The sequence below is a fragment of the Lichenostomus cassidix genome, chromosome 3 (assembly GCF_008360975.1).
Source record: "Lichenostomus cassidix isolate B80296 chromosome 3, HeHo_3.0, whole genome shotgun sequence".
Classification (NCBI taxonomy): domain Eukaryota; kingdom Metazoa; phylum Chordata; class Aves; order Passeriformes; family Meliphagidae; genus Lichenostomus; species Lichenostomus cassidix.
Genome location: NC_139483.1, coordinates 14,214,338 through 14,232,673, shown reverse-complemented (window position 1 = coordinate 14,232,673; position 18,336 = coordinate 14,214,338). Strand labels below are relative to the sequence as shown.

General features: G+C 40.9%; 1 protein-coding gene across 9 annotated transcripts; it reads left to right on the top strand.

The window, feature by feature from the left end:
* Positions 1-87: 87 nt before the first annotated feature.
* On the top strand, positions 88-18,054 carry LOC146439113 (uncharacterized). Of its 9 annotated transcripts, none has more exons than XR_014850677.1 (4): positions 88-291; positions 604-699; positions 5,594-5,711; positions 15,202-18,054. XR_014850677.1 is itself a non-coding variant. In XM_085054595.1 (3 exons), the coding sequence occupies exons 1-3, from the start codon at positions 119-121 to the stop codon at positions 2,715-2,717; spliced, it is 315 nt and encodes a 104-aa protein (XP_084910721.1). In that variant the 5' UTR covers positions 88-118; the 3' UTR covers positions 2,718-2,830. The 9 variants fall into 9 exon arrangements, 2 of the variants coding, with proteins under 2 accessions (XP_084910721.1, XP_084910722.1); XR_014850675.1 differs by having other exon boundaries at positions 88-319; XR_014850673.1 differs by having other exon boundaries at positions 88-429.
* Positions 18,055-18,336: the final 282 nt, after the last annotated feature.

Here is an 18,336-nt window from a genome sequence, read left to right as displayed (position 1 = left end):
GCCAATCCGCGCGGCCGTACTATCGGTGCGCCGCTCGGGGAGGGCCGGGCGGGCGGCGCGGCGCGGGGTGGGGCGGCGCGGCGGCTATAAAAGGCCGGGCCGCGCGTGCGGGGCGGCAATGGCGGCGCTCGGGCCCGGCTGTGGCGGCGGCGCCCGGGAGGAGCCGAGCCCGAGAGGGAGCCGGGCCTGGGGCAGCCCGGAAGCCGCCGGCAGCAGCGGGGGAACGGAGGGGCCCGGCAGGCTCCCCGAGGCCGTGTGCGATGAGGGAGAGAGGGCGGGCGTGTGGCGAAGGTGCCTTGTTGTGGTGCCGTGCGCCTTGGTAACCCTGCCTGGGCTGGGATTAGCCGTGCTGCGGTGCCGGCTCGTTTCGGTTTCCTCGCTGGTTGTTAACCACTTCTTCCCTCTGGAATTGTCTATGTTCCTTGGCCGGTGTGCACACTCGTGTTTGTGTTACCTTTTGGTACTACAACGATATATTCTTTATCGTGGGCTAGCACTTCGCTTCTCCTGCTCTATTATTATTTGTTGTGTTGATGCTCAAGCTGGTGGCCTTAGCAGGGAGAAAGAGTAAATGAAGTTAGCTGTGGTCTTTTTCCTTTTCAGAAATCCCTTAATAAAATGGATGGCACAACACAAGCAGTAAAGAAGAGGTCTGCTCTTTGTAGGGTTGCTCAGGAATCTGCTGCTAATGCTGTGAAGGTGGGTTTGTGTGTAGTCCTGCTTAAACCGAGCTGTGGCAGCTTCTGGAACCAGGGCCCTTGTCTATGCCTGAAAAGCAGGAGTGTTATCTGGTGTAAAATGTAAATAAATGATGGTAATTAAAAACAGATTAGGTCGCAGCTTGTTTAAAGCTGACAAATGAAGGTATAATGTAGCTATAGGAAGTGCCGCTTTTACAAAAGGAAAGCTTTAAAAATATCTATATTTGTGATTCTAACGGAAATGACAGTGACATTTTGTCTTAAGTTCATATTAGACCGAAAATAAACGTATGAGAAGTCTCAGTTGTTAAGGAGCACTTTTGAGACTTTACATTTTGTTGCCTTGAGGAGTGACTGGAGAAACAGTGGGGGATGTATTTCCATGTCTAAGGAAAGCAATTCTTGCCAACTTTATTATTTCTTCCCCTAATAGAAAAGTTAAGCTCCTGTGAGAAGAATTTCATTGGGGAAAAGAATATAAACACCAGTCCGTTTGGGGCCAGTTTCTGTCATGACAATTACCAGGCTGCTGTACAGAACATTCTGTAGAGCTATGTAATTACATGTAAATATCATAAAAGTACTTTTATTTTTGATAGTTGAGTTGTGAAACTCTGCTTTAACCCTTGAATGGGAAGAATAACCCTACCCAACTATTGTGCTGAATTTACTGTCATGCTTAAGGATTAATGATTTTTCCCATCCTTAAAAACTTGTAGTCTTTAAACTTTTGATAGTTTGAATCTGTTTCTGTTTAGTTGTTCTAGTTGTACTCTCTTCACCAAGCATATGAACTCTTGCTGTCACAAGATTACCTTAAATTGCTCAATATAGGTATAATCCAGATTTTTAGCACTCTGTCTAAATTTTTGGAAGCCTGTTCAAGGGTGGATGACAAGCTAATTTTCACATAGAGCCTTCAACAATCTAAAGGTTATGATATTAGAATAAAACGTTATTTAATTGAAAGAGACTCTAAACTTCCTTTTAAGGTCTGGAACTAGTTTGAAACTGAATGGTCTCTTGGCCTAAAAAACGCTTTCTGGAGCTAGCTCCTTTAGGTCTGAGATGGAGTCTTAGTGATAGCCAAAATGCATTGAGGGCAATCTATAGAAGGTTATGCAGGAGTTTGTGATAAATGCTCTGAGTTGAAACAGTGAGGAACCATGTGCTGGATAAGACAGACTTAATCAAGTTACTAAATAAATCACTGGTGCTAAAAAGTAGTAGCTGTAAGTATTCAATGCTTACAAAGCATGGAGTAAAATAGTTGTAGTGGTCTGGTCTGCCTGTGCTTTAGAAGGCCAGACAGTAGAAAGCCTGAAAACTCATCAAAACATTGACTAAAACTCTGAATCTCTTCTCATAGCAGTTAAATGTATCCTAACTGGGACTTGATCATAATTTCAGGTTTGTTTGTCAGTCTTTAAAATGTTATACTTAGCCATCCTATGCCTCCATTGCTGCTGTAAAGCCTCAGAGAAGGAAAACACCATTCTATGATGGAAATGGCACTGAAAGCCCAAATTAATAATTTGGGCTTCATTGTATTGACCACTGTGGAGGTGCTTTAAGCCATTCTGTATGATATGCTAATAAGCCATTCCTGAATGTGGGTGTGATTTATACTGGCAAGATAATTTTGCCTTTGTCAAGACAGCTTTTTCTTTATTTAAATTGGGAAGAGAGGGAATGGGAAGTGGAACTAAACTGTACAGTGATCTTTTTGCATAATTGTCGACAATAGAAATGCTTGCTGGGCTGGTTATGTTGGCCACAAATCACCTTTTGGTGACCCTTGAACAGCCTCACATTATGAACAGAAAGGTGTAAGACCTGGGTGAAGAGCTTGCTTGGAGCATTTATAGCATAAGCAATTTGGACAGAGTTGTCAAGTGGTAGCTCATCATATTCAGACTATCTTCTAAGCTGCACTGAACTTCAAATGTGTGTGTATTTAAATGTTAATGATAACTGGTTCTCTGTTTCTTCTTGAAGAGTTGCCTGCTGCTTTGAAGAGATCACCTTCCTTCCTGCGTGGAGGAAGAGATGCCACAGAGTGCTTAGTGATAACATAACTTGTTAATTATGTGTTAATAAAGAATAGTTAAAGATGAGGCAGCTTCACTTGAGAGAACTAGTGCATGCTGTCATGAAGGGCATTCCTATTTGTGAGGGTGATGTGCAGAGAGAGAAGAGCAACTTTGAGTCAGCTGACTTGCTCTAAAGTGAAGACAGTTAAAACAACTTGAAGATCAAGATAGTGAGCCCAGTGCAGTGTTTCTTTTCTAGAATCTCAGAGTATTGCTGAGAGATTAGAGGTGGTGGGGTCACAGAATAAGCAGGATTGGGAAATGAGTATGGGACAGTGTAAACTGTGAAGTCAGCAAGGCTGTTTGAGGCCAGGGTGATCTGCAGGAATCACCACTATTTTATTCCCTTTCAGGTTGCTTGCAGACATGTACATTAAAGGCTTTTGCTTCAGAGCCTGTTGGAAATTCTTTGAATGTCAGACAGATACATTTAAGTTGTCATGATCCATACTTACCCTGAGGATGTGGGTATTGCTTTAACAGTTGATCAAAACAAGTCTACAGGAACAGATTTCAATGAATCTGTCATCTGTGGATTACTTTTAAGGGGTTCACAAAACATAAGTAAGGACAGACTAGTATATCATGGCCTAAAGCACTATTTAAAAATTATTCAGATCCTGAATAATTTTGAAAATTGAAAAAAACCCCACTGTATTGCTGGCTTTTAATTAAGTAGCAATGTACAGTATTCTCCCTAGCTTTTGCTTCCTGATATTTGGGAGAGAACAAGAAATATTTTGAGAGCACAGTTATGGTTTATTACACAAAGCCCACCACAGAGCCTTTTGCTACAGCTCATGGATTTGAACAAGAAATACAAGGAATCTTTTTTTTTTTTATTGTGCTTTTTAATCGATTCAAGTGGCTTTGCAAAGGAACCACATGTCTCTCCCTCTCTGTATGGATGAAAGCAAAGCAGAAAGGGCTGAAATGACTTGTCCAAGAGCATTTCCAGGCTTTCAAAAGGGCTATGAACAGAACCCAGGGTACAGGAGTCCTTACCTAAGGTTTTCTCCACAGTGTCATGTTACTGCTTTCAGAAGCATAAGAATTTTTGCCTATTATTTCTAGCCATCTCATACACTGTTAACATGTCCCTGGACTAAAAATACTGCATTGAAGATTTAGGACTGACCCAGTGTGGATTTCTGACTTGTAGGTCTTTGAACTTAGAGGGTTGTTTCTCCTAAGATTGGAAGATGTGAGCTTTTCAAAAAAAGCTAATGATACCTAGAACTGGTTGAACATGCTTGCTCTGCAGCTCAGAAATTTCAATGTCATTTTGTTGCAATATCTCTGACCCTCAGTGCCTCTTAATTGTGTTTTACATCCCATGTCATGCAGCTAGAATCTTTCCACTCTTGCAGAAAAAGACTCTTAAATTTCTCCTCCTTTTACCTGGAATCCATGTCTCCTGAAATCCAGCTTGATGTTAGTTGACCTTCCTGGGTTGCCTTCTGGGTGAATGTCTGTGGCTGGGATGTTTGCTGTTGCTATACCAACCTGCTTTCTGCACTAAAAATAAAGACCTCAGGGTGGGGAATGTGTGTTGTTTCCTATAAGCTCACATGACTGTTGCAACATGTTTATCTAACATGTTAATTCTGAATTCTGCCCTAACAAAAGCTCTCTGGAAGCATGAGTGGTACTTCAGTTCTCATTAATTTTTTTAATAAAAGAAACTTCTCAGAAAATGTCCTGAAGGGATCATGTCTGAGTTTTAAAGCATTATTAGTTCTCTTGGTAGAAATTTCATAGCCAGATAAATATCTACACATCAGTTGCCTTCTGGAGTTTTTGGGAGTGTGTTCAGGGGAGGGAGAAGGTGTATGGAGCCATCTCAGTCTGTATTTTCAGCCCATTTTTCTGAATAGTACCCACTGCTCTCCACTGAAATCCCCAAGCTTGCTCCTCTGGATTGTACTGAATTTAGGTATTTCAGTCTGAGCCGGTGCAAAGCTTCATTGTTAATTAAAATATATTTGGTATAAGTGTTTCACAATCAACAATGTTTATCAAATCAGCAGTTTTATGGGTGACCTGTGAAATAGCACGAGTCTCTTGAATGATCTGCCTAGATACAATATAATACTGAAATACTGTTTTGACTTGGTGGTTCTCATTCATTCAAGGTTTGCTTCTTGCTGTTCCTTTCCAAACATGCATGGACAGAGATAAAGTAAGGGCTTCACTCAATTTTTATTCCTTGGAGTCTGCTTTGGTTTTGCACATTGCATCAGCAGTGTGTCCATATGATGAGTTCTGTCTTTAGAGCTGGGATTTTCTGTCCCCCAAGTATAGCTGGTGTGGCTATTGTTTATATTGCCTTGGAGAGGATGCAGTCTGAAGAGATCTTTCAACAGAATGAATTTGAGTCGTGTCCCAAATGAGAAATGTTTACAAGAAGTATATCCAATAGTCCCAGCTGGAAAAATCAATCACTTAATACCAGAAGGCTAGAGTTGTGTGAGGGCCTGGCTCCAGATTTAGACCTACCAAATGAAAATAATGGCTTCTTTATGAAAATTTTTGCTGGTTTAGGGGTTGGTTCTTCCCTAGAAATATCTCTATGGGATTCTGACCTCTTTATGAAGTACTTATGTTCCCTGAAGCTTGTCCATCACAGGCTTAGAGTGGCAGGAGCAGTTAGGGACACTTTGCTTCATCTTTGTTATGAGCAGCTAAATCTGAAATGAGCATGAGGAATCCCAGTCTTTCATTTTCAGTGTGTCAAACAGCAGCATCGTAGAGCATCCAAAGGTGGGGTGCTTAAAGGCATTTGGTATCTTCATACAGAGAGGGGTTGGTCAGCAGTGAGGAGTGATGCTTCTTTCAGTCCTGGAGGCAGGAAGGTTAAAGTGGTCTCATCTTCAGTCATGAATACAGTTGCCTTCACTTCAAATCTGGAGAGCAGGTGGGTGTGGGTTTTATTTGTGCTGACAGTTTTAACCCTAACAACAACTGATTTTGCTAACTGGTGGGAACAAGTTCGTCATGGTGAAAAAGATATTACAGATTTTCACTTTGCTGACTGGTAGCCCAATGCCATTTTAAATGTCCTGCTCCAAAGCTGTATCTTTTTCTACATAAGAGTTCTCTACAGAAAGATTGAGCTCACCTAGGAAAAAAAGTCGTAGCACAGTATGTGCATATGTCTTGCCAGTTTGCTCCTTCTCTAGGCTGAGCAGGTGGAAGAGAGGAATTCAGGTCCTTTTTCTCCATCTTGCAGTCTCAGGTGGACCTCTTTGTTGTGCCCTATCTGATAAGGATGGGGGAAAGGTCTTGCTATCCTGGTGACCAAGAGACATTTCATCAGAAAGCGTTTTTGAATGCCCTGCAGAGTGTTTTGCAGTTAGGGTCCAAGCTGCCATTGCCATTAAGAAGCAATCCTGCTCTTCACGGTCACGTTTTTGCTGCCCTTACCCTGTCCCCTGTCAGCCAGCATTTCTGCAGCAGCCAAGGAGGTAATCTGACTGCAAACTAATCCAGCTGAAGGCACAGCTATTTTTTAGAAATGTGCAATGGTATTTGGAAAAGTGGTGGGAAAGGATGGCCCTTCTGTGGTGAAGGAAGCTTGCACACAGATCGGCTCACTGTGAACCTGGAAGCATGCCTTTAGTATTTCCCTGGGCCTTTGGGTGAAAGTCATTTCTAATTAGATATGTTTTATTGGAATGCTCTCAGGCACAGCTGTGCTGCTGTAGGACCTGTCTGGGCTGCTGCTGTAGCCCTATGTTCTGCTCTGTGGTTGAGCTGTCCATCCAGGCAGGTGCCAGCATGTACTTCAGAGATGACCAACTTGGGAGCACGGTGAGAGTAGAGACTTTAAGCAGTTCATTTCTCTCTGTTGCCACGTGGTGGTGATGTTGGTTGTTGCCTTCAAGGAGCTTTGGACTTCTGCTGCTGAGGGCACGTGACAGATAAGTTGGCAAGGAATGTCTTACAGGCCAATACCTACGGGTGACTTTCTCCAGTGCTGCATGGTTTTTCCAGTTATCCACTTGGTGGGGACATTTTTGCTTCTGTTTGTCCTCCATTTTCCATGCACACATTCCTAGACCTCAGCAGGGTTAGCTAATCAACAACAGAAGGTTTTGCTAGGAATAACTGGCAGAATAGAATAGATTTTAAGGGTAGCCTGCTGCAGGTATCTCCTTTTGAGTCTGCTCGGCTGTCATCCTAGGTTATTCTAGATCTAGAAGGTTTTCCTATCCCATCTTTATTCCATCAGAGGCTTGGTTGTGATCTTTTAGACTCCCCAATGATCCTGTTTCTGTGGTGAAGCCCTAACATCTCAGCTTCTTATCATTATCTTACTTTGTGCTGATAAGCAGAGATGGAGGAGAAATCATCCATTCAGAAGAATGTGTGTGTAAATGAGATCAATGGCACTGTAAAATCCTCTCCACCAACTCTTGGTGATGAGCATGAATGTGATCTAGGCCTTGACAAAATTTATATAGTATATGGAAATGCATATTCACTGTAAGGACAGCTTACAGAATAACTGATTTAAATATGTTACATAAAATCTGCTTTTCCTCCACTTGGCTCTGTCCAGTACTACAAACTCAGATTTACTGAGTCACGGAGTTCCTGAGTCTTAAATCTTCTCATTGCTTTAGTTTTTATGGTTTTCTTCACAGCAAATCAGAAGAGCAAAATGGGAAATCAAGATCGTCATGTATTTTCAAGTCTCAGTTCACTGAGAAGGAAAACTTGAATAAGAACAAGACTAATGTAATATTTTAGAGAATTTTCTTATTAGGAATTGGATAAAGGGAAGTGATGTCTGTATGCTGTTTTATGGAAGCAGGTTGCTGACAGTCACTACAAGTGCATGCTCAACATCAGTAGAGAAGCTGTTGATCTAGAATTTTATAAATGTTCAGCCTTTATTGTTGCTTTTGTAATCCTGGGCTGTGGCTGCTCAGTGCTGCAATTTTGCATAGCTCTGAACACATTTGGGTGGAAAGGGGAGGTCCAGATATCACAGTCATGGAGTTTCCACAGCCTACGTGAGCATCTTGACAGGTCACTGGTTCTGTTGCACCACACTCTGATGGACTATTTGTATGCAATATTTCTGTACTCAGCCTGTGAGGTGTGGAAAAAGAAGGTAGCAGTCCAATCTGTGAGTCAATTTTTGGAGGTGTGGAAGAGTAGTCTGTGAAGGATCATAAAAAGGTGAAGATTGGGGAATGGAATGTTTGGCGTTGGTTTTAATTAGAAACATCCTGTTCATCACTCATAGCTGAGATAAAAAGGGAATATCCATTACTATAGCACACTGAAAGAGGAAATATCTATATCATAGTGAGCAATTCTAATTGAGCTGCCAAATATAATTGAATTGAAATACAGACCCTATTCCAACAATATTTCCCTTATTGTACTCTATGAGGGAGAGTCAGCTGGCATTATGTTTATTCCTAATCTTTCTGCAACTGATGACTTTTTTTCTAAAAGCCAATGTACTTAAGTACTCAGTATTAAACTTAGCAATTACCTCTGTCAGCTAAAAGATGATCAAAGCCCAACCAACAAACCTTTCTTCCATGAAGACAAGGCTTCTTGTGCCTCTCCCATCAAAAAGGTACAAAGGTGGCACTTGTACCATGACCTGGAAGAATGACTGTGTAAAAGAAGGAAGTTGATAGTTGCAGTGCTCAGAACTGAAGGTTCTTCTGGTTTTTGGGGGGAGCCCTTTGTTCTTGCCAAGGAGGAACAAACCATTGAACTCCTCACCTCCTCCTAGGTGTGGTGCTGTGACTCGATGAGAGAGGTATGTGCTCCCCATGACTGCAGCTAATCATGTCAAGTCCATCACTGCAAACCAGCTGCACTGACTGAGACTGTTACTTCAAGTGTTACTGGAAATTAGATTAGAATCTGCTGCTCCTGGATTTGGTTAATTAGCTGGCAGTGTCTTTAAAATTCTTTTTAGAGCATTTGGACAGTGATGTGAAACACGCATCATTTTCAAGGCTTAAAGCTTACTAAATTAAGTGAAACAATCTGAGATCCTTCCACATGGCAAAGGGAAAAGTTTAAGAGGTTTAAATTCAGATTGTTCTACATTATAAAGTTTAACAACTGCCACTATAAATGGGTTCAAGAAGTCCTTTCACCCTCCAGCTGATACAAAGGACTTTCCGCACTTTCTATGAATGTCTTTATGTAGACTGAAGTTTCCTCTGAACCAATTTTTTTGGCTTCTGACTAAAAAACTTGTGAAGAGATCTTCCAATATAAATACTTGGAATTGCTATGAAGCTGTGACATATCATACCTAAAAATAGCGGTAGAGAAAAGAAAACTCTTAATTGATTGCTTTCCTTTTCAAAAATACACAGAAAGACATTTTTGACATTATTCCATTCAGGTCCTCAAATTCCTACAAGGTATTGTACTACAATGTAAGACATAAATTTTAAAAGAATGAAAAGTGCAGGAAGTTTGAATGATGCATGACCATAAATTTACTCATCTTTTATATAATGCCTTCTGGAGGTGCTGACATTTTCAGTACATTAATTGTTCATAATGAATACTTTTGCATTAAACATTCAAAGGTAATTTTCTGAGGCCAAAGAATGACTAAAAAGTTATTCACCAAAGAACAGTCAATAATCTGTATCCAAAAGAGCACTCGTGGGATGTGAAGTAAACTGATGTAATATGTAGAGCAGTTTGCATATATAAAAGAATCTGTCCTTTTTACCAGTTTGATGCCCTAAAAGAGAAGCCACAGAACTGGTGTGGACTGGTGCAGAGGCAAAATCTTTATGTTCTAATCATGTTTTGTTGAAAGAAAGCAAAAAACCAGCTTTGGGCAAAATATCCATATTGCATGTGGCAGAGATCCAGGAGGTAGTCATCTCTTCTGCAGGTAATATATGATCACTTTTGTGCTGTATACTTCAGGAGGGATAATAATAGTCAGTGGAAATATGTTTAAAGAATGTACTGAAAAATCAGGAAAATAAATTAATTGATCTATCAGGCTTCTTCCAGGCAGTAGATTTTAAACAACTTGTCAAATATTTCTTGGCTGTTATACCCTCGCATAAGAGCTTTCCCTGGTTCATAAAGAAAATTAATGTGAAATCAATAATGGTATTTAAAAATTCACCAAACATTTCCCATCCAGTGAAAGTCTCACTTTCAGAGTGCCACTAATGCAACAGGCAGAGTGGGAAAACCACACAGACTTGACCTTAGTGGTAAACAAAAGCCAGTGCAGATGGAAAGTGCAATGAAGAGATGCTTTCAGAAGCAGCCAGGAAGGAGACCTGCCTGCTTATCCACAAGAACAAACCTTTAAGCTGAGCCACTGTAAGCGTCAGTTTGCAAAAGTCTTGCTTGAAGATGCAGTTGAGATGCTACTCTCACTCCGTGCTGGAAGATACAAACTGGCCTGAAGAGCAAGCAAAGAAAAAAACCTCACATAAGGGTGAAAACCACAACAGAAACACAGTAAAATAAGCTTCCTATGGTGTAAGACAACTCTACAAGGTGCCAGATTTCTGACAATTAAGAGGAAACATTTGCTACTTCAAGTTGCTTCATTCTACTCTTGCAGGAATCCTTGGGATCATTGTGGAAATAGGAAGAAACAAGCCATAAGTTAGATTTGTTTGTTAGTTTATATTTTTAATAGAAGTACAAAGAGGAGTAATACAGTACATGGTGATCTTGTGGCTGTATCTGCATTTAGGTGATTTCTCTGGTGAAGGAGATAAATTGTAGTTACCATTTATGTAAAGCAATACAACTGTAATTACCCACAGTTGCCACAGTTGACGTGAAAATAAATAGGAATTGTCAGTATCCCCTCTTCTCCACCTTCCTCCCCTAAGTGGTTCAAAACTGATTGCCAGCCTCTTGCAAAGGGTTGTTCAGCAAGGGCAGAAGGTGAAGTGCAAGCCTGCAGAGTTTGGGGGCAGTGGTCTCTCCTGAAAGGCTGGTTTTGTGAGCTGCTGCATCCAAGAGCGAATTTCGGAGTTTGCTCAGTATTGTCATCTCCAGGCACCCATGCCCACGCTCTCTCCGTGGCATTCACAAAAATTTTAAAATATATTGCTTTATTACTCATGGTGATACCTAGTTTTGGGGGTTCACATGTCTCACACTTCCCCAAGCTTTTTTATCTGACAGAGTTAAAAATTTGTTTTTCTTTTTAGGTTAGAATTCAGATTCACATGGAAGCACTTGACTCCTAAAGCTGCAGCTCCAACCAGCAGATAGGAGATGCACGATAAAATTGGCAGAATTGCACTGCTCTAAGCACTTTTGGAGACATATGCTGCTTTTCCCACTCCTGGAAGCAGTCCCACAGATGTCTCATGATTATTCGCTTGAGTCATGGTTGCAGAGTTGAGTTTTTGGTGGTTTGGATTCCCAGCTTCCTCCACCGCATGTTTAATAGCAGAGCAAATTCTGACTGAATTGCCGCCCGGTTCAAAACAGAGAGGATGCGTTTTACCAGGATTTAAACCAAATTGCCTCTCGGTTTAGAACGCTACTTTGCGAACATGAGACATGTCCAAGGAGAAAGAGCCGGCAGGTGACAACAATCACTCCGTGTCGCTCAGCTGTTGCTTTGGGCGCTCGCTTGGCTCCGCGGGAACATTTCCCGCGCCGGTCACCAGGTGGCGCTGGCCAGCTCGCTCCTTTGCCCGCTCGCCCGCGTTTGTTTTGGAAGGGAAGCATGGGAGTCACTGAGCTAGACAGCAGCGCCGCTGGCCCCGCTTGGGCTGGAGGGGATTTTCAGTGCGACAGCGCTCTGGGGAGTCTGGCTGTTGCTTTCTTGGCTGAGGTTCCCGCAGCCGGGGATCGCCTGGGTGATATTGCTGAGCGGCTCTTCTCCCAGCTTCATGTGCTCCGTGAGAAACGTGGGAGCGCTGAGGCTGTGCTTGCAGCGCTTTAACTCTGCGCTGCAAGGCTTCGGGATCGAGTGTATCAGAAGAACAATAGCTTCTCCCTCCCCCCCAGCTGTGCTCTTACTGTTAAATGTATCATTACATGCTGCAGACAACCTGAGAAAACTTTAATTTGCTTTGTCTTTTTAAAATTCCATCCGTTTGGTTTGCTGGGGTTTTTTTGGTTTTTTGTTTGGTTTGTTTGTTTCTTTTTTTAATAGAAAAGGAAGACAAAGTCTGTCCATAACAGTCCTTTACAGAGTTCATAGTCTTACATACACCCTGCTGATGGAGATTTAAAGATTCATTGGGTGCTAGAGATGGTCTGAAAATTATAAATTTCTCAGTGCTTTCTCTGAATTTTCCACAAAGCTTCTGGAACATTTGAGCCAACTGACTCTTAAGTCGGTTCAGTTTTCAGGCAAGGAAAGTTGTTTTCTTTTTTTTTGCTGGTAGTATTTTTACCAGAAGTGAGGACAAGATCAGGCAGATGGAAGGAAAAAAAGTGTGAAGGAATTGTAATATCAAAATCCTTAAAACTGCATTATTAGTTTGAAAAATGAAGCCATTAGTCGTGTAGCTTCTGTGTCCAAGTTTGAGAATGTTTTAAAAATGCTGGTTTAGTTTTTTAAAATGCTGCATTTATTCAGAGACTGCTGAGAATGAAAAGTATTGATAAGCTCCACTAAGCGTTTTCATATGGAATCTATTTTCAGCCACATACCAGAAAATGTCTTTGTTATTTTTTTGAATGAGACCCTAATCTCGGAATGACTTTTCATTTATCAGAGCCTTTTAAGTCTGCTATTGTGTTTCCAGTCAGATCCTTTCCACTCACTTCTTTTTTCCTGTGTCAGCCTCTTACAAACTTGCCATAGGGCAAAGTTCGCAGTTATTTTCCACAGGCACAAGGATTTTCCCTCTCAGGGGTGCACTTGGGCTTTATGCAGTGGAAGCCAAACACAAATTAATGCCAGCTCTAAGAGTTTGTGCTAAAGTTTCTTGTGGTATATCACACTTAATAGCAAACCCTACGATTTGTGATTTAACTTGTTAGCAATTTAAAGGCTTTTGTTTCTTACGCTGTTTAGTCAGATGAAATGGCTTAGTGGTTTTTTGCATCACCAGCATTGGCATTTGTGTCTGTGTTGGTGTTCTTGTTTAGCGTTGTGTTGGTTCCCACTTCAACTATAATTTAATAATGTTCAAGTACTGCTTTCTAGGAAAAAAAAAAAAAAAGTAAGTTCTGGCATCTGCAGTTGAGAAGTTGGAAAAAGTGAGTGCAGTATGCCAAAAAAAACCCCAAAGAAATATAATTGACTCCTCTTAAAATTTAATGATTTTCTGGGGTTTGGGTTTTTTTTTTTGAGGGGGTGGGGATTAACAATATTGTAGCACTTAAGTTCCTTGAAATATATTTATTTTAACCTTTTCCAGGGTGTTCAAGTTTATTTCTGTGTATTTTATAGGCAAGACATAGCTGTAATTCTCTCAGGGGGTTAAAAAAAAGCACAAAATCTGTTTGTACTCTCCTAATTCACTGTTACAGATTTTATGACTCTTAGTATCAAGAAGGATTTGTGTTCCTGCCTTGGATCGAAACTTCCACCTCCCCATCCTTCTGCAGTGAGGATGTGCCAGCTGTCAGCCTGGCTGCCATCTCCCACCCTCCTGCAGCTGAGCAGAGCTTTTAATCAGTCTTGGAAAGTGCTTTGCTGTCCCTTCCCTTCTGATAGAGGCTGATGTTCAGGCTGTAGCTCCTCTTATCAAATGTGCTTTTGTATCTCTCCCTGGAGCTGGGACCAGCACTTGTTTGCCTGTGTCAATAATCAGCTAATAACAGGAGAGAGCAGAGGATGCATGGATCAAAGAAAGAGGCAAAGCTGTGCTGGTTAGCTGCACCATGGGCTCAGATTGCTCAGTAATGGTTTTCCAAGTATCAGAGTGAAAAAATAATCAATCAGGTTGTTTAGGTAACTCCTTTACCTGTTAGGGGCAAATAAACATCTGCATCACAAAATGCATGGAATGGGCAAGAAATTTGGGGATTTATGCAAGTGCTGTTTTGGAAGAGCTGGCCTGGTCAGAGTCAGCTCTCTGGGAAAGTGTCACCAAGGAATCAGCACAGATTAGCTGGGGCTCCAGAGGCCTGCAGCCAGCACAGCCTGCCTTGGCTTTTCCTCCTGACATTGAGAGGTGACCTTTGGCTGATTCCCTTCCTATCTCACCATGCTCTGGTCTCCTCCTACCATTTCATTGCTTTGCCTTGTTGGAGTTGAGCTCCAGGGCAGGGGGAAGCTGCACGTTCCATTTATTAGGTGTGTGTGAAGCACTCGGCACCACAGGGCTGAGCCCAATGAACATCTCCAGGCTGCTGCACCAACAGCAATTGTTACTATTAATAGCAAAAACAACAAGGTGTAATAGAGTGTGGAAAGGGGAGCAGCTTTCCATTATTGCTGTCGAAGTTTAAAGAGTAAGAACTGCTTTTGTGTTATTACCAGTCATCCTCTGGAGAACCGAAAGCATCTCCCTGGACAGGGATCCAGTTTCTGCCATTACCCTGTATAACCTCATCAGTTTCAAAACAAGATTTTCTGTCATTAAAGCAAATTGGCATTAAGGCAAGGGATTTTGTCCAAGGAATTCAGGTTGTCTTTACTTATTTTTCTAAGCACAAGACATCAAAAGGATTTTTGAGACATTTACCCATACCAACCTTTCTTCCCAGCTGTCTCAGGTCCAGCTTGTATCACCAACTTTTTTTCTTATACTGATTTCCATTTTTCTGAGTGGTAAACACCCTCTGAAACATCTTGGCATCCTTCAGGATATTTTATACTCCCTTTGCTCAATCTCATCCAGGCATAAGGGATAATTGTGTGATCTGGTTGTCAACTGGGAACTTGATCAGCTCTCCTCATTTTTGAGATTAGTTATAGATTAATAATTCTTTCTGGTATTACTGTGTGTAAATTATAACTCAACAATGGACGAGTGTATATGGCCATCATTTAGTTTTATGCATTTCCCTTCCTTTTCTGCAGCATTTTTCTTTTCTGCTGTTTAGTATTAGTACCTGCTTCCATGATAGATTGTGTCTGGAATTCCTGAAGGAGTGATTTAGGCTATCCTACTATTCTTGTCTTTGCTTGCACTTTAGAACTTTGACATTTCTGCATTTCAAGAAAAGGAAGAAAATTCCCTCCAGTATGGAACTGCTTAAATTTCATTGGTAGTCTTTTAGTGTTTTAGTCAGAGCTTTGTCTCCTGGTAGGTACAACTCCTCTGTAAAAGTCTCTCTAAAGTCCTTCAGGATACCTCCTGAAAGAATGTGAAGTCAATATGACTTGCAAATTGTTTTAAGTGATTTGTTTATTGGGTAGCTTGGGCTTAGCTCATTCTCCTTGACAAAATGCAAGCAGTTGCTTTGCATCATTCCTCATAAGCTACAGTTAGAATCTTCTTTTGTTTTTCCAGAGAAGGACCTGAACCCTGACCCCAGCAGCTCTTTGAAGTCTTCCCTGACAGACAAAGATGAAGCTTGAGGTATCAAAGTGTCCTGGGAGGGACGTGACCCTTCAGTGAATGAGGACCTGATGGGGTGAGCTTGTTGCACAGGGCTAGAGATGGAGAGGAGGGTGGCTCTGCATGGAAGTGTGGCTGCTCTGGAGCCCCTGTAATTGCAAATTGTAGCTGAAAGCAGAGAAGCCAAGAGTCTGTGAGGGGCAGTGTATAATTTCCTGTGTCATTGCAGAAGATTAAGAAATATGCCTTAATGGGGAAAGGGGTTTTATCTTTGGATAAATACACATGGATGCCCATGTGTTTCTTGAATCTAAAAGAAAACGAGTTGAAGATTTCGGCTATGGTGTTTTGTAGCAGGAAAGAAACAAGGCTTACCGTGATGCTTTCTTCCTGTGAAACTTTCAGCAGAAGAAATAGAAAGTGTGGAAAGGCAAGAAGAGGTTGTGATATAGAAGATGATTAATTCAGATCACATAGCAGATAAGGGTGCTCCCAAAGTTCAAGACATTCTTTTAGGAACATCCACACAGAGAAAGGAAGTGTCGGATGCCTTGACCAAACTAAATCAATCTTCATGACATAACAGGTCTGTGGACATTTAACATCCCTGCTCTAGCACCTTTGTAACTGCACTCTCCTGTTGCATAGATGTGTTCCAGGCATAAAAGTGGAAGAGGTAAACATTTCATCTTTATTGAAGTGTAGGCTGTATGAAAGATGTTAAAAAAAACCCTGGGACTTTTCTTTTCAGAGAGCGAGAATACATAAGATAATGTCAGGTGTAAAGAAAAATTCTTATATTTGCAGTGAGAATATTTCTAGTGAAATGTTTCCATCTGAACCCAGCAGAAAGACAGAGGAATGATAACAGCTGATTTCTTGTCAGAGATCAGCTGTCAGAATGAGCAGATAATGCTTACTTAATGGCATCCAAAATAGAAAATCTCCAGTTCAATCTGCACATTCCCTGTAAAAATAACAAAAACAGAAAAAAAGGAGTAATTAAAAATTTGAGAGGTATACAGTGACAAAATGCAAGATGAAATAAAGCTCTGAGAGATTAACTAACACAGAACAGTTATTTTGCATTTTCTCTCATTATTTTCCTTCCACTCTTCTGCTTCTTCTTTTCATTTTTTTCCTACAGCATATGCCAGGAATATTTCCAGTGAGTCAATTCAGACAGATTGAGCAGATATCTAGGGGAGCAGCCTTTGGTAAATCAAATGGGATCATAGAGGTAGAACTGGAATTCAGTGGCCTAGGCTGAACATCCCTTTGTAAGTGAAAGGCTTTGCTTATTCAGTCCCACAGAGGCAGTATGGCAACAGGGATGTGACATATTGCTTATTTAGGGGCATGTGCCAGAAATTGTGAAGTGCAGATCAAGCCTTCTGAAAGAAAATCAGACCAATTAGAATCTTGTCTCATGTTTTTAATTAACTTAGACCTCAGTCTCTTATTTCTAGAAAGGAGTGCTTGTGGGAATGGAGGTACTTGGATACAAATCCATCTTCCAAACTATTTGGAATTCACTCTGATAAGAGTGGTTTGTGACTGGGCTTTATTTTCAGCGAAATTTTAAAGCAAGATGCCAAGCAATGCAAACCTGTGTGAATTGAAAAGAAAGAGGAAAATCCTACTGGTTTCTGATAGCTGTGTATTGAGCCAGTCAGTCCAGTTACTACAATATCTGAACATCTCAGTCATAATGTGTATCACTTCAAAACACCTATATAACTAAAATTTCTTTTAAAGGTAGAAATCAACTTCTTAGAAGCCACCCAGAATATGAGAACCCATTTCTAAGAAGAGTTTGCATGCATATAATAGGTGAAGATATATTGCAATATGATGGGGTTTTTCTGGTTTTTTTTTTAATTTATAAAATCTATCTTTCCCAGGCTTACAACTGGCACAAAATCAAATACAATATTCACCTAATAAGCTGATATAAAGCAGAACATCATCCATGACACTTCAATCTGCCAGTTCTTATATTTTTCACCCACTTATGTTGTTCTCAGTACATCTTTTTGCCTAGGGAAAAACACAAGATTTAAAATGCACCAGGAAAGCAAAAAATCTCAATCCTCACCACGCTAAGGTGAAAATTTCAACTAACAGGATCATCTCCCAACATATCCTTGTCCATGTATATTTTAGTCTAATCTACTCAGATCTTGTATATTTTTAGAGTATCTTCATCATTATAGTATTTAATCATTACCTCCTACAGACCACATAGGAAAGAAATGCTCTGGTATTTGGCTGGTAGATATTCAGGAACAAATGGAATCCAAGAGGAATAAGCCTGAGGAGGTTCAGTCCCACTCACAGAATGAGCTACATGGAGCAGTTCTGTCCAGTTAGGATGGGGAAGAGAAGTACAGTGCAAATCCATAGGAACATCATGGAATAGTCTTTAGGCCTTGCATGTTGTTGGCATGTAACTGCTGGAATGAATGTATCCTACTGGAGTGAATGTATCCAGCCTTTTCAATTGGCTGCACAGGTCTGGGAAAGAAACAGCCATATCCAGTAGTTTAATGAAACCTGAAAAAAAAGATGAAGTTGGACTCTCTAATGCCATGCTGACAAGTGATATAATATTCTTATTCATCTTTTAGTCCTGTTCTTTCAGGTGTCTAATTTGGTGCTTCCGCTATTAACTTTCTCATTTCTTCCTGTGTGGTACATCAGAGGTCACTGTACCTCTTGTCATAATATTTCCAGTTTAGAAGAGGGCAGAGGGAGCAGAAAGTAACTACAAGGTAGTTCTGAATCTTTCATCTTCACTTCTAAATCCTGTAATTTCTTTAAAGTACATACTCTCCTTCTTTCTTACCGCCAGAAACAAGAACTTATTTGAATGTCAAACAGGGCTTTAATGAATCCCATAAGATAATCACAGCAGCAGCTGTCCAAGTTAGTTTCTTTAAAAAATTCTGTATGATTTCACTTATGTTTTTAAGTGCTAACTCGAGAGTTTGCCTTTTTCTTCCTCTCACACATCCATTTGAAAACAGGCATGTTAATTTACTAGTTAATGCCTTTTAAGTGCTTCCTCACCTAAGATACTGAACA

What these genes read in the sequence shown, in the direction of transcription:
- LOC146439113 (XM_085054595.1), top strand. Translation starts at nt 119, where the DNA reads ATGGCGGCGCTCGGGCCCGGCTGTGGCGGCGGCGCCCGGGAGGAGCCG. An exon ending in TTGTGGTGCCGTGCGCCTTG is followed by an intron (nt 320 to 603) that starts GTAACCCTGCCT and finishes TTTCCTTTTCAG; the next exon opens with AAATCCCTTAATAAAATGGA.